The following is a 16,584-nucleotide window of genomic DNA, read 5'->3' as shown; positions in this document are numbered from 1 at the left end:
AAATCCAAAAAACACTTTCTTCAAACTGAAAGAGATGGGCTGAAGTCTTTAATAACTACCTTAAGTACAGTAGGTTTGCACTCAACAGAAATGCATACCTGTGACACCCAGAGACACGTTCCAGAATGTTATATCAGCTTTCAGAACTGAAAACAAGCTACATGTCTGTCAGCAATGTAGTGGAGAAGCAGGGTGAGATATGTTCATAGTGTAGGTAACAATGCAGCGTTAAGTGAACAGACTACAGTGACGTGCAGTAACATGAATGGGTTTCACAGATTTAATACTGAGCCAAAAGGCCAGGCATAAAAGGAGTCCATACTGTATGATTCAATTTATGTATAATTCAGAACCTGATGAGGTATCCCAGGTGGCACAGTTGGTAAAGAATCCACTTGTCAATGCAGGAGACACAAGAAACACAGGCTCAATCCCTGCGTCCAGAAGATCCCCTGGAACAGGAAATGGCAACCCCCTCCCCACCCACCCCCCGCCCCAGTATTCCTGGCCTAAAAATTCCGAAGACAGAGGAGTCTGGAGGGAGCTCAGTCCATGGGGTTGCAGAGAGTTGGACATGACTGAGCATGCACTGCTAGCTGGCGGAACCTGATGAAACTGAACTATGGTGTGAGAATTCAGGATCACAGCAGGGCGGTGTGTATGTATGTGACTTTGAGCCCACAGTAAGAGAGATTCTGGTCTGTCTGTGATGTTCTGTTTCTTAGTCCAAGTTCCAGTTAAAACAGTAATTTCACTTTGTGAAAATTCATCACACTATGTACTTAAGATCTATATACTTTTATGAGTGTATATATTAATAATACTTCAATATAAGTTCGCTATAAAAGGAGTGGTTAAAAGGTATTTGCCAACCACACCATCCCCATGGAAAAGAAATGCAAAAAAGCAAAATGGCTATCTGGGAAGCCTTACAAATAGCTGTGAAAAGAAGAGAAGCAAAAAGCAAAGGAGAAAAGGAAAGATATAAGCATCTGAAAGCAGAGTTCCAAAGAATAGCAAGAAGAGACAAGAAAGCCTTCCTCAGTGACCAGTGCAAAGAAATAGAGGAAAACAACAGAATGGGAAAGACTAGAGATCTCTTCAAGAAAATTAGAGATACCAAGGGAACATTTCATGCAAAGATGGGCTCGATACAGGACAGAAATGGCATGGACCTAACAGAAGCAGAAGATATTAAGAAGAGGTGGCAAAAATGCACAGAAGAACTGTACAAAAAAGATCTTCACAACCCAGATAATTACGATGATGTGATCACTGATGGGACATCCTGGAATGTGAAGTCAAGTGGGCCTTAGAAAGCATCACTATGAACAAAGCTAGTGGAGGTGATGGAATTCCAGTTGAGCTGTTTCAAATCCTGAAAGATGATGCTGTGAAAGTGCTGCACTCAATATGCCAGCAAATTTGGAAAACTCAGCAGTGGCCACAGGACTGGAAAAGGTCAGTTTTCATTCCAATCCCAAAGAAAGGCAATGCCAAAGAATGCTCAAACTACTGCACAATTGCACTCATCTCACATGCTAGTAAAGTAATGCTCAAAATTCTCCAAGCCAGGCTTCAGCAATATGTGAACCGTAAACTTCCAGATGTTCCAGCTGGTTTTAGAAAAGGCAGAGGAACCAGAGATCAAATTGCCAACATCCGCTGGATCGTAGAAAAAGCAAAAGAGTTCCAGAAAAACATCTATTTCTGCTTTATTGACTATGCCAAAGCCTTTGACTGTGTGGATCACAATAAACTGTGGAAAATTCTGAAAGAGATGGGAATGACCAACCTAGATAGCATATTCAAAAGTGGAGACATTACTTTGCTAACAAAGGTCCATCTAGTCAAGGCTATGGTTTTTCCAGTAGTCATGTATGGATGTGAGAGTTGGACTGTGAAGAAGGCTGAGCACCGAAGAATTGATGCTTTTGAACTGTGGTGTTGGAGAAGACTCTTGAAAGTCCTTTGGACTGCAAGGAGATCCAACCAGTCCATTCTGAAGGAGATCAGCCCTGGGATTTCTTTGGAAGGAATGATGCTAAAACTGAAACTCCAGTACTTTGGCCACCTCATGCGAAGAGTTGACTCATTGGAAAAGACTCTGATGCTGGGAAAGATTGGGGGCAGGAGGAGAAGGGGACGACAGAGGATGAGATGGCTGGATGACATCACTGACTCAATGGACATGAGTCCGAGTGAACTCTGGGAGTTGGTGATGGACAGGGAGGCCTCTCGTGCTGCGATTCATGGGGTCACGAAGAGTCGGACACACTGAGCGACTGAACTGAACTGAACTGAAACCCTTTATGTTCTTCCTCCTATCACAGCTCTGTTCAGTGAGAAGAAGAGATTATGGTAACATTGTATGCTCTTAAAGGACCACTCCCTATGATGTGAGATCTGAACTCACCTCTTTTTGAACCAACCTTGCTTGCCCAAAACACACCTTTCTTATTTCAGTGCCCCAAACACCTCCAGGCTCTTGAGAGCCGGGACTACTGTGTTGTTTATCTTTGTATACCTAGTGCCTAGCATGTAAAAGTCACTTGATAGACATTTATTGAATGAACGAATAAGTAAGTGAGTGAGTGAATGACCACCAGCCTTTTATAAGATTGAGCTGCTTTTTATACTTCATCCATTCACACTTTCAGAAACCCCAGCAAAGTCAGGGAACACTTCAGGAGAAAGGATTTCTATATTCTCTCTCTCTGATAAAGAATTTTCGAAAAGGAAAACACTTAAAAGCAAAAAGCAGAACCTTTTAATTTATATGATCAAAAGTAAGTCCTAGGTAAAATCAGCAGGGGATTTTAAATTAAGCGAATTTTAATAAATTCACTTTCCATTGGGTCATCATGCATAAGAAGAGAACTCTAGTGCTTCAAAGCAGAAGAGAGGAAAGTCAGAATTATGTGGGACATTGTCATAAACATTTCTAGGATGAGAGCCGGCATCTTCCCCAGAGGCTCCTGCGTAGACAACCATTCCATCTCCACTTAAAGTTTTGTTTCTTTGATGAAGCCAGCAAAGCTACAGGAAGGGCTAAAGGAAGGACCAAGGGATAGACTTCCATTTTCATATATCAGCCCTTGAAGTGCAGGCAGAAAGTTGAGAAAATGCAGACAGAAGCCAGAGAGGACTCAGGCAAAGGGAAAAAGCAATATTCTACCAGTTTCCTGGGGGAGAGATCCTGGTAAATAAATCTAGAAAGTGTCAGATGCAGTAACCACCTTTGAGATTCACCAGGCACATTGATAAAATCACCACAGTTTAACTGTATTTAACCCCCTATCTCCTAAACTTATTTAACATAGCAGACCCTGCTTCCCATAACATCTGTTAGCATCCTGCAGCAGGCCATGGAACATACTGTGGGAAACACTGCCTCTGGGAATAAAAGGTTTAATCTGAAATTTGTTCTCCACTGGTCGAAGGCATCAGGTAGCCACTTTGTACCTCAGTTTCTTCTGATTTAAGTAAGCACGTGATTGGAATTGACCTTTAGTCTGTCCCAGCCGTATTCTTTAGCTTGGCTGAAGCTTGAAAGCAGACTGCATGGAAAGAAAGAAAGAAAACAGAGGCAAAACCTCCTCATTTTTTACTTTTTTTTAAAAAAAAGTATTTGTTTGACTGTGCCAGGTCTTAGTTGTAGCACAGAGGATCTTTGATCTTCATTGCAGCGCGCATTCTCAGTTGTTAAGTCATGTCCAACCCTTTTCGGTCCTATGGACTATAGTCTGCCAGGCTCCTGTGTCCTTGAGATTTCCCAGATAAGAATACTGGAGTCCGTTGCCATTTCCTCCTTCAGGGGGTCTTCCCAACCCAGGGATAGAACCTGTGTCTCTTGCATCTCCTACATTACAGGAAGATTCTTTAGCACTGAGTCACGGTGACCTTTTTAGGTATGCAATCTTTAGCTGTGGCATGTGGGATCCAGTTCCCTGGCTAAGGATCAAACCCAGACTCCTTGGAGCATGGAGTCTTAACCAGTGAAAAACACCAGGAAAGTCCCAGAACCTCCTCTTAAACAGCAGATTTTCTTTAATACGAGCTTGAGGTCTTCCCTTTGGTGGAAGGGTTTTAAGGGATTCTCCTGGCCTGCAGGAGGTGGTACAGCACAGGCTAAGAGGTTAGTTGTGGACTCAGATACAGAAAGAAGAGAATTTCTGTGCCATGCGGGAGGGGAATTGACATGTTAGCTATAGAACAGCACACTGTTTTAAATTATTCTTGGCTGAAACCCCTGGTCCCTTACACAGGTTCAGACTCCACCTACATGAGCAGCCTCAGTCACACAGGTCTCCCTGTCTCTCCTGTCTTTGTATGCTTGGTTTCTTCCAGGTTCTGACAAAAGCAATCTGATTTTGGCCTGTGGTCTTCACAGAATCCTCCAAACATTCCCTAACTGTTCCTCTAGGAGCTCCCTGGCTTGTTTTGGCTTCAGGTCACAGATTCAGCAAAGTCTCGCCATATTTACTATGGTCATGTACACAGACGCACACTACCACAGGTGATCTAGTGTAGCTCAAAAGGCCACAGGGCTAAGAGTGAGAAGAATTTGGTCACCTACCAGCTAGACAAGAGCCTTAGTTTCTTCGTCTCAAAAATGGAAATAATTCCATGAACCTAGCTGGCCCATCATAAGAGTCGGAGGTTATCTAGGTCATGCACCTTGTCTTTCGGATACAGCAGTTGCTTAATAAATGGCAGGTGACACTCATCAGCTTGTCACCATTTTTATTCTGCTTCCCTCTTGCAGTTGCAGTGGTTAAAAAAAAAAAATCAGTATCTGGCTCATTTTTTTTTTTTAAAGCGTTATATTCTGTCTCTGCATTCACATCCAGCCTCCTCTCCCTGCCATATTGGCTATCAAGCTGTTGCTACATATTCAGTTTGGGAAAAAGAAACATTGTCCTCTGATCCAGAGATGAAACGCCCCACCACTGGACCAGATGTTCACAGGAGAAGCCTTTGATTTTTCATTTATTTATTCATTTATTTATTTAGTGTTAGTCTCTTAAGCTCCCAGCACAGCAGCAGAAGGTAAGGCTGTGCAAGCCCCACGCATACCAGCCAGCTCCATTGGGAGGGCTTTTCAAATTCCAGGCATGCTGCCTCCGTGCAGAGCTCTGGCCTCCGGGGCCAAGGGCTCGCTCTTCGCTCCCAGACCCCAACGGCAAGAATAGAAATGGCAGATCACGTAGCAGCAAATGCCAGGCAAAGGCCAGAGTCAAGCTTTTTGGCACCTCTGTCCCCCTGACAGCAGGAAGCAGTGTCAGTCTCTGTCCTGGGGCCCATATTCCAAAGCCAAAGCTGTGTTGTTTCAGCTTGAAAGGGTCCAATTGCAGAAGGAGCCATTTTCATCATTTTTAACTAGGGTTCACTGAAAAAGCTTCCTCCCACATTGTGTGTGTGCCCATTAATTTGTGTTAATTCGAGTGGGAATCAAGCCAGTTCAATGAGTGATAATTAGGTACCTTAATGAAGAAATGTATAGTTTCTGTAACTGTTATTTACAAGCTTTTATGTACCACTTCATATTTCCAGAGGCCTTCACAATCATTCATCAGGGCAACTCTCAGTACCGTAGGAGTGATGTCAATAAGTACTGAGAGTTGTGGTTCCCTTGGAAATGTTGTTTTCCAGCTCTTGTATAATCGAGGTACAAATTCCCCACCTTTGACAAGACAGAAAGATTATCTTACAAGTACATACCCATGTGATTATATTTAACAGCTTAACAGACTCCTTAGCTGCTTGAGGACACAATTATATACATGATTGTAAATACTGTAAATGATTTTTCTTAAATCATTAATTTTTGTATTTTGTTTTTTGTTTTTTTTTTTACTGTGCTGGGTCTTTACTGCTGAGCAGACTTTTCTCTAGTTGTGGCCAGTGGGATCTACTCTCTAGCTGTGATATGTGAGCTCATTGTTGAGATGGCTTCTGTTGAGGCTCTAGGGTGCGCGGGCTTCTGTAGTTGTGGCTTCCGGGCTCCGGAGCACAGGCTCTAGTGGTGCACAGGCTTAGTTGCCCTGCGGCATGTGGGATCTTTCCTGATCAGGAATCCAACTCGTGTCTCCTGCATTGGCAGGTGGATTCTTTACCACTGAGCCATCACGAAGCCCTGGAGTGTATTCTCTTTCCTTCAATCTTCTTTTTTTTTCATTTTCTGTGGGTTGTATGCCTTGGCAGCTGCTTGCAATATCCCGAAGGGAGATCCTAGTCACAAAAGTGCTTAAGTGATGAGCCCCTAAGCTGTTGCTGTTCAGTAGCTCAGTCGAGTCCGACTCTTTGTGACCCTGTGGACTGCAGCACACCAGGCTTCCATGTCCTTCACCATCTTCTGGAGTTTGCTCAAACTCATGTCCATTGAGTCAGCGATGCCATCCAACCATCTCATCCTCTGTCATCCTATTCTCCTCCTGCCTTCAATCTTTCCCAGCATCAGAGTCTTTTCCAGTGAGTCAGTTCTTCGCATTAGGTGGCCAAAGTATTGGAGCTTCAACTTCAGCATCAGTCCTTCCAATGAATATTCAGGACTGATTTCTTTTAGGATTGACTGGTTTGACCTCCTTGTAGTCCAAGGGACTCTCAAGAGTCTTAAGCTACCTATTGACAGAAGACTAAGAAGCAATATGGACCTGGCAATATCTCACAGTTTTTAAGTGTCCAGTGCATTCTACCTGCACAAGGGGATTTTTAGAAAGACCAAATAATTTAGGTTCATAAATAAATGAGTGTGTATAGACATTTATTATCAATATTTCTCAAGTCAGCAGTATTGAGAACAGTTTCTACTGTACTCAGTAACTTTTTTAATGTCATGGAATCTTTATTTCAAGGTAGAAAATCATAAATCATGGCTTATACCAGACACTTTTAAAGTTTTAGAGCTTCAGCATCAGTCCTTCCCATGAATATTCAGAGTAAATTTCCTGTAGGATTGACTGGTTTTATCTCCTTGTCCAGGAGATTCTCGAGAGTCTTCTCCAGCACCACAGTTTAAAGCATCATTTGGTGCTCAGCCTTGCAGCCTTCTTTATGGCCCAACTCACATATCTGTACATGACTACTGGAAAATCCATAGCTTTGACTATATGGACTTTTGTCACCAATGTGATACCTCTGCTTTTTTAATACTCTATCTAGGTTTGTCATAGCTTTTCTTCCAAAGAGCAAGTGTCTTTTAATTTCATTGCTGCAGTCACCATCCACAGTGATTTTGGAGCCCAAGAAAATAAAATATGTCACTGTTTCCACTTTTTCCCATCTATTTGCCATGAAGTGATGGGACTGGATGCCATGATCTTATTTTTTTGAATGTTGAGTTTTAAGCCAGCTTTTTCACCCTCCTCTTTAACCCTCATCAAGAAGCACTTTAGTTCCTCTTCGCTTTCTGCCATTAGGGTGGTGTCATTCACATATCTGAGGTTGTTTATATTTCTCCTGGCAATCTTGATTCCCACTTGTGATTCATCCAGCCCAACATTTCACATAATGTACTCTGCATATAAGTTAAGTAAGCAGGGTGACAATATACAGTCTTGATGTACTCCTTTCCCAATTTAGAACCAGTCAGTTGTTCCATGTCTGGGTTCTAACTGTTGCTTCTTGACCTTCATACAGATTTTCAGGAGGCAGGACAGGTGGTCTGGTATTCCCATCTCTTTAAGAATTTTCCACAGTTTGTTGTGATCCACACAGTCAAAGGCTTTAGCATAGTCAATGGAGCTGAAGTAGGTCGTTTTTTGAAATTCTCTTGCTTTATCTGTGATCCAGCGGATGTTGGCAATTTTATCTCTGGCTCCTCTGTCTTTTCTAACCTAATTTGTACATCTGGAAGTTCTCAGTTTACATACTGCTGAAGCCTAGCTTGAAGGATTTTGAGCATTACCTTGCTAGCATATGAAATGAACACAGTTGTATGGGAATTTGAACATTCTTTGGCATTTCCCTTCTTTGGGATTGGAGTAAAAACTGACCTTTCACAGCCCTGTGGCCACTGCTGAGTTTTCCAAATTTGCTGGCATATTGAGTGCAGCACTTTCACAGCATCATCTTTTGAGGTTTGAAATAGCTCAGCTGGAATTCCATCACCTCCTCTAGCTTTCTTCATAGTAATGTTTCCTAAGGCCCATTTGACTTCACATTCTAGGATGTCTGGCTCTAGGTGAGTGACCACATCATCATGGTTATCCAGGTCATTAAGACTTTCTTGTATATTTTTCCTATGTATTCTTGCCACTTTTTCTAAATCTCTTCTGTTACAACGAGATGCCAGTCCAGGTTCAATGCACGATACTGGATGCTTGGGGCTGGTGCACTGGGACGACCCAGAGGGATGGTATGGGGAGGGAGGAGGGAGGAGGGTTCAGGATGGGGAACACATGTATACCTGTGGTGGATTCATTTTGATATTTGGCAAAACTAATACAATTATGTAAAGTTTAAAAATAAAATAAAATTAATTTAAAAAAATAAATAAATAAATCTCTTCTGTTAGATCCATATGATTTCTGTCCTTTATTATGCTGATCTTTGCATGAAATCTTCCCTTGGTTCTCCAATTTTCCTGAAGAGATCTCTAATCTTTCCCATTCTGTTGTTTTCCTCTGTTTCTTTGCATTGTTTACTTATGAAGGCTTTCTTCTCTCTCCTTGCTGTTTTCTGGAACTCTGCAGCATTCTGTTGGGTATATCTTTCCCTTTCTCCTTTGCCTTTCCCTTCTCTCCTTTTCTCAGCTATTTGTAAGACCTCCTCAGACAACCACTTAGCCTTCTTGGCATTTTTTGCAATGCTCATGGTTAAAAATTTACCAGCCTACCACTGGGGGCATGCGGCAGTTTTCTGAGTTTGCAAAGGCAAGTAGCCCTGGTGGCTCAATGGTAAAGAATCAGCCTGCAATGCAGAAGACATGGGAGTTCAATCCCTGGGTCAGGAAGGTCCCCTGGTGAAGGCAATGGCACCCCACTCCAGCCTGGAAAATCCCATGGATGGAGGAGCCTGACAGGCTACAGTCCATGGGGTTGAAAAAGAGTTGGACACAACTTAGCAACTAAACTACAACAACCCAGGTAGAAACCAAAAGTCAGAAAATGAACAAGTCTTGGTCTGAGTCACAGAACTCCACAGAGGTATTGCTGGGCCTCTGGTCTGTGTGGTGTCGCTGAAGAAGCTCTGGCTTTGGAGTCAGGCAGATCTGACTTTGGATCTCATAGAACTGCTCTTACACAGTAAACTGTTTAAGTGTCTGACCCAGCGTCTACCCCACTCAGCCTCCCCACCTGCAAAATAAGGATGACAATATCTAGCTTATCCATGTGCCAAATAAACCTAACAAAGCACCAGGGAGATGTGCAATAGGTATGATTTGCCCTTTTGACTTACAAGTTCAGATCTGTGTGTATTACCCCATTCTTGCCATAACCATATATATGTTTTTTTTTTTTATTTCAACTCTACCCAATGGACCAAACACCTTTCACAAAATAGTAAATATTCTTTTTTCTCCAAATATGTTCCACTGGAATAAGTTTTTTTAAAAAGTCTCAGTGCTGACATTCATGTGTGATTTGGGGAATCAGTTTCTTTCCAACAGTCTTAGAAATGTATGTACTAGGTATCAAGTAAGATCATTTTTCAGCCGCCCGGAGTTTTCTCCACCGACTGTTCTGCTGAGCTAAGCTTCCTGAGGAGGATTGATTTGGGAGCCCATGGGTGCCATGGTTCCGTCCACCAAATTAACTGCAATAGCCTGCAGGGTGTCCTTCTCGCTGTTGTGTTCTGTGCCGTGTGCGTTCTCTGCATATGCTCACCAACCAGTTAGTAGACACTCGCTCCTAAGCTATTCAGCTAAGCCAAGAATGTACTTTTCTTTTTAGACTTTTACTAATTTATTTTTACCCGAATAATACATTTAGTTGTTTTTAACATTTTTAAAAATACAAAGGTGTATAAAATGACAATTGCCGTTCCTGTGTGGTAGAGTGTGCTCTGTTCAACTCTTTGCAAACCCATGAACTGTAGCCCACCAGGCTCCTCTGTCCATGGGATTTCCCCTGGACAAGAATACTGAAGTGGGTTGCCATTTCCTTCTCCAGGGGATCTTTCTGACCCAGGGATCAAACCCGCATCTCCTGCACTGGCAGGTAGATTCTTTCCACTGAGCTACCAGGAAATCCCTTCCCTTCCTATACAATCACCCCATTCACTCAAGTCTCTCCCATAAACCGCCCCCAACACTAAAAAGAGGGTAGAGAGGAGGAGGAAGCAACCTCTGACAATTAGTTTCTTATGAACTTGAAGGCTCCTGGGGCCCCATCTTGAACACCCAGCGTCAGCACAGCCTTCACCTTAGTTTCTACCTGTGTCTAATGCATTGGGCCAAAGAAAGCTATTAAAACCAGCAATACTGCAATGAGCTCATATGGCTTGTCAGGAGGTATAAAGCAAATTGGCAAAGACATACCCATAATAAAGTTGGAGAGGATCTGCTTTGTTTCTGTAAAGATAAATGACACAGGTTGTACAAACACCATCTATCAGCTAACCCTCAGTAGGTTGTCATTTATCTGGGGAAAAACAGGAGAGAATCTGTGTTTACAGGGTATGTACCATGTGTCAGGTGTACAGTGCTAGGCTCTTTTTTTCTTTTTTCTGGTGGTAAAATATACAAAACATAAAAATGCCATTTTAACCGTCTTTAAGTGTACAGTTCAATGGCATTAGGTACATTCACAATGTTATACGACCATCACCACCATCCATCTCCAGGGAGTGCTAGGCTCCTTTGCCCATCTCACTTGTTCCCTGCAGCAGCTTCTGAAATCTGTGTTAATATTCTCCATACAGTGAGGATATTTCAGAGAGACTATTTAACGTCTCATACCAAGTACCTGGCAGAGCCTGGGGTGAACCCAGGCGTGTTCGTCTCCAAAACACATGGTCAGGCGTGCCTGGCTCACTCTCTTACCTGTGGTTTTTTCCCTCTGTTTCATCCTATACTGTTGTCCAGGGGTGATCCTGCTGCTTCTAGATAAGCTGCGGAAGATGAAGTGGGAGCAGATGTGGAGGCTGACCGCAGAGAGGGAGCTGATGGGCATGCTCTCTACGTCCTTAGCCGACCAGGTGAGTCACCAGCCTAAAAGGTATGGTTATTCCCAAGCCCCCGGTGTGCTGCTTCTCAAACTTGCATGGGGCTGGGTCTACATTATTTTTCCAGCTCTTGCATGACTTCATACTTGGATAAATCTGCTTCATTCTTGCCAGCCGAAGACCACAGCCCTCTCCTTAGTTCATTCCCCCTGTTCATCCGTGTTCATCACACTTTTTCCTGCACACTGTGCATGCCAGGAACTATGTTCAGAAACAGGATTACAGGGATAAATGAAGGACAGAATCCTTGGCCTCAGAAAGTCCATAGTTTATTGATGTAGACTCTCAAGTAAGTGATAGTTTGGTGTGTTAAGAGGAGGTCACGGTCTTCACCTCAATGCAGAATGCACAGTGCCTGCCCCCTGAGATTCTGAAATGCCAAGGCCTATTTCCCGGACAAGATTTCATTTGTCTTTTTGGCAAATAGAATCAAACTTTTAAAGCCACGCCTTTTGCTTAGCTCCTGTACTGTGACCCCCATCCTCAAGGGGAATGGATTTAAATAGAAGGGACAAACCTCCTTGGCTGGTGAAATCAGCTTTTAATCCAGGCAGTCTGAAAAAGTCCATGAACTCCAGCAAGCAACTAACATAAATTCCTAAAACCCCCATTTCTCATTTCTGCTGAGCCTTTGACTTTGAATCTACTAGGGTCATACATCTTGATTCTGAGATCCCCATGTTATATGTGGCCATCTCAGAATGTAAAGATATCTCTGAGTTCGTTGCGTGTTATTCTTTCCTGTTCAACCAAAAAGCAAGCCCACTCTCCTTGTTTTTGCTCATCATTCAGCTGCCTGATTCATTGAATTCTTACAGAGTTTTCTAGTATGAAGGAAAACAAGAAACTCTGTAGGGTTACTTTACTATTTTTTTTTTTAGCATTGTTATTATTCAGTATTTCCCAAGCAGCCAGAAACTAATTTCCTTTTTCATACAGGAGATATGGTATAATGGATGAGTTAAAAATTACCCAGGTAGCTGTTTTAAACCTGAGGGGGAAATTGTCCTCCATCATCATATTTCAAGTCGGGTCACAGTGACTTGAGTGTGTCCCCAAAAGCTAGCAATTGCATGTCCATGTCCAGAGAAGATAGTTTATTCAGCCATCTCCTTCTGTGAAGGCCCATAATTCACCTTCCAGCTCCACTTGTCAGCAGCTAGTTAATAAGCATGGCCTGGTGGTGCAGGAGCTTGAAGAAGAGCTGGAAAGAGGGAAAGCCCCATAGAAAAGTCAGAGTTGAATTTGGAGATGGGGAGCACAGATACAGGCACCCTGGCCCATAGGAATCCCAGGGACATCCATCATCAAGTCTGCCCAGAGCCCCAGGAAATGCGGCTGAAGCAGGATGTATCATTTGTCTCAGCCCCTGAATCAGCAGAGCAACTTGTCATCACACAGTTTCCTATCCAGGAGGCTCAGGATGGATGACATGGGGTTCCTCTGTGAGGTAAGAAGCGGGCCAGAAAAGCGGCTTCATTTATTATATACCAGCTCGAGTGGAAAAGATGCTCTGTGTCTGCCCCCATGTCCCTTTGCTGGAAGGGGATCACTGAGACCAGCAAGACCCGTGAACATCAAGTCAGCATGGGGCATTCCCCCCAGTGTAGGGGGATCTATCCAAACAGGATTGCTTGGTTTCTAGAGATAAAAGGCACGGGAAATGCCCAGCAGGGCAAGCCAGCCTGTGCTCCAAGCAGGAGGCTCATGAGAGATTGCACGGGAGATGTCATGCCTCAAGAGCCAGCATCACAAGCTGAGCCCATTTGACTGACAGTTGTCTCTGGCTTTTATCCCCCAGGACATTTTCAATGCTGTCATCAAACAAAACCCCTTCCTCGTGTATCAGCTGCCCTGCTTCTGGAATGTGCAGCTGTCAGACCACACCCGCTCCGAGCAGTGCTACAGAGATGTGTCTGACCTAAAGGTAGGATAAGGAAAGCCCCGGTGGGCATCAGCTCACCCCCCGGGTAAAGTGAGGTGCCCAGCAGTGGCAGAGGGAACCTGAATGGGGCATGAGTGGCTCGGAGCCTGTGTGCAGTGTGGGGAAAGAGAGAAGGGTGCAGGAGAGCAGAATGAATGTGCTTTTCTTCTTTGTTTGGTTCCCCACCCGTCTTGTTTGGGCTTTCTGGAAAGCATAAGGCCTCCCAGCACAAGAACCAGCTTGTGTGGTTATGTTTCCTGCCACCTGCTGCTGGCTGTTTGGGTTCATGTCAGCTCCCCAAATCCAATCATTTAATTCAAACAAAGCATTTAGGGAGGGTCTACTCTGTAGATGTTATACAGCCAGATGCTGTAGATATGGATATGAACAATTTATTTTCTACTTTCAAATCAGTCTTGGCAGAGAGGAACAGAGAAACAAGTAAAGTTATGATAGCTATCCATGAGGTGAGCTGTTGAATAGTTATATGGATAGCTAGGGCTTCCCTGGTAGCTCAGATGGTAAAGAGTCTGCCAGCAATGCAGGAGACCCAGGTTCGATCCCAGAGTCAGGAAGATCCCCTGAAGAAGGGTCTTGGAGAAGGAAATGACAACCCATTACAGTATTCTTGCCTGGGAAATCCCATGGGCAGAGGGACCTGGTGGGCTATACCCCATGGGGTTGCAAAGAGTCAGTCATGATTGAGCAACTAACACACATATATGGATAGCTATTTATGATAGCATAAATTTCTCATTCAACCCCAGGGAGAAGGGACAGTGACAGAAAAGCCTTCACTGTAGTGTCTCCAAACACACCCGGTAGGGCCTAGCATTAGATAAAGAAGAAGGGATGTATCAGTTACCTACTGCCATAGATAATGCTGCATAACAAGCTGTTCTAATAATGGCTTAAATCATTGATTTAATCATCAATTAAATCATTAATTGTAGACAATTTAGTTGATCAGTCTAAAAGTTGGCTGGAAGATTGTCTGATAGTGGCTTAGCCAAATGTCTGTGGTCAGCTTCAGACCAGGAGTCTGGCGGCTAGCGCAACTTGCTTCTCCTCTAGTACCTACTGTGTCCCATCACCTGGCCAGTCTAGCTTGTTCCACAGCAAAGCAGAGGTAGAAAAGGAAGCCCTCGGGCACATAAGGAAGCCTGAATCCTTTTAAGGCTGCTGGCCTCCCATGTACCAAAGAATGCTGGCATCCTATGTACCAAAGGAACTGTGGGACTGAGCCCAGAGTTAAGCGGTGTGTCAGAATTCCTTGCTGTGGAACATATACACGATGGAGTATTACTCAGCCATTAAAAAGAATACATTTGAATCAGTTCTAATGAGGTGGATGAAACAGGAGCCTTTTCAGTGAAGTAAGCCAGAAAGAAAAACACCAATACAGTATACTAACGCATATATATGGAATTTAGAAAGATGGTAACGATAACCCTGTATGCGAGACAGCAAAAGAGACCCAGATGTATAGAACAGTCTTTTGGACTCCGTGGGAGAGGGCAAGGGTGGGATGATTTGGGAGAATGGCATTGAAACATGTATAATATCATATGTGAAACAAATCACTAGTCCAGGTTTGATGCAGGATACAGGATGCTTGGGGCTGGTGCACTGGGATGACCCAGAAGGATGGTATGGAGATGGAGGTGGGAGGGGGCTTCAGGATGGGGAACACGTGTACACCCGTGGCGGATTCATGCTGATGTATGGCAAAACCAATACAATATTATAAAGTAATTAGCCTCTAATTAAAATAAATACATTTATATATTAAAAAAAAGAATTCCTTACCTATCGTTGTGAAAGAATGAAAGAGTGAAGAGCTGACTTCAGCTATTAAATGACTGCTTAACGATTTAACCTAGGCCTGTCTGACACCAAGTGTGTTTGCCCTCTGGCTGTAACAAAGAGGAACAAGATACGTGTATCCATAGGGAGTTTATTTCATTAAAAATTTATACCCATCGCCCAGGTAACAATGTGATAACAATAATTGCAAGTTATCAAAAGGAAAAGGGGACCAAACCTTACTTTTCTAATAAGTCAGCCTTTTCTTACTGACTTTTGGGCCGTGTCTACATTATGTGTGTGGTCCATGTCTACATCGTGTGCATGTTATGTCTTATTTATGGTCACAATATACATGGAATTTTATACTTTTCCATTACATCGCCATAACTGATACTTTAGTTGTTTCCAAATTTTTGCAAATATAAATATGTTAAAATCAACAGCTCAAAGTTCACACCTTCTCAGGAGTAAGATCACAGAGTCAAAAAGAAAGAACTGTTTTTTTAAACGCAGTTGAAGTTCATTGCAAAATATTTAAAACAGAAGTACTTGCATTATTCATTCTTTCAATCAGCATTTATGCAATTCGTTCAATAGGCCATGTACTTCATAGACATAAGGAAAACAGATGAAATGCACATTTTCTAAGAAAATCATGAACAAAAAGTTCAAAGGGGAGGAAAGTAAAAACAGCCTTATAAAGAACACTTAAATATGCTGCATAACGATGCTGGATGCTTGGGGCTGGTGCACTGGGACGGCTCAGAGGGATGGTATGGGGAGGGAGGAGGGAGGAGGGTTCGGGATGGGGAACACATGTATACCTGTGGTGGATTCATTTTGATATTTGGCAAAACTAATACAATTATGTAAAGTTTAAAAATAAAATAAAATTGGAAGAATAAAAAAAAAAATATGCTGCATAAAATTTTTTTAATGTTTTGAAGGCATAGTTGATCAGTTCATATGGTAAATGAAGTAAGCAGAGTCCAGAAAACAATGATAACGTGTAACTCCAGACTGATAAAAAGCAGCTACATGTGCTACTTGCTGGGTATTTGCTGATTCTTGGTGGCTGGGAGCCTGGTGTCAAGGTAGATAACTGTATAATTATTTGTTCAAACAAGGGAATGCTATCGTGAGTTGCATGGAATAATAGTTGTCTTTCACCATCTCCCAGAGTTTGCTGAAACTTATGTCCATTGAGTCGATGATGTCATCCAACCATCTCATCCTCTGTTGCCCCTTCTTCCTTGCCTCAATTTCTCCCAGTATCAGGGTCTTTTCTAATGAGTCGGCTCTTTGCATCACGTGGCCAAAGTATTGGAGCTTTAGCTTCAGCATCAGTCCTTCCAGTGAATATTCAGAACTGATTTCCTTTAGGATTGACTGGTTTGATCTCCTGGCTGGAGATCCCTTGGACTCTCAAAAGTCTTCTCCAGCACTGCAGTTTGAAAGCATCAATTCTTCAGCACTCAGCCTTCCTTATGGTCCAATTCTCACATCCATACATGACTATTGGAAAATCATAGCTTTGACTATACGGATCTTTGTGGGCAGTGATGTCTCTGCTTTTAAATATGTTACCTAGGTTTGTCATAGCTTTTCTTCCAAGGAGCAAACGTCTTTTAATTTCATGGCTTTAATCACCATCTGCAGTGATTTTGAAGCTCAAGATAATA

The 16,584-nt window shown here is 42.9% G+C and overlaps 1 protein-coding gene across 4 annotated transcripts in view; it reads left to right on the top strand.

The window, feature by feature from the left end:
* LARGE1 (LARGE xylosyl- and glucuronyltransferase 1) overlaps window positions 1-16,584 on the top strand; it is a 609,947-nt gene that overhangs the window by 508,635 nt on the left and 84,728 nt on the right. For all 4 annotated transcript variants that reach the window (NM_001205588.1, XM_005206780.5, XM_059886204.1 and 1 more), the window contains 2 exons: window positions 11,030-11,142; window positions 12,971-13,096. In NM_001205588.1, coding sequence (NP_001192517.1) covers window positions 11,030-11,142; window positions 12,971-13,096 — 239 coding nt within the window. The remainder of the gene's footprint in view (window positions 1-11,029; window positions 11,143-12,970; window positions 13,097-16,584) is intronic.

Source organism: Bos taurus, chromosome 5, assembly GCF_002263795.3.
Source record: "Bos taurus isolate L1 Dominette 01449 registration number 42190680 breed Hereford chromosome 5, ARS-UCD2.0, whole genome shotgun sequence".
In the NCBI taxonomy this organism is placed as follows: Eukaryota; Metazoa; Chordata; class Mammalia; order Artiodactyla; family Bovidae; genus Bos; species Bos taurus.
Note: the sequence above shows the minus strand (reverse complement) of the source record. Positions and strands in the feature narration are given on the sequence as shown.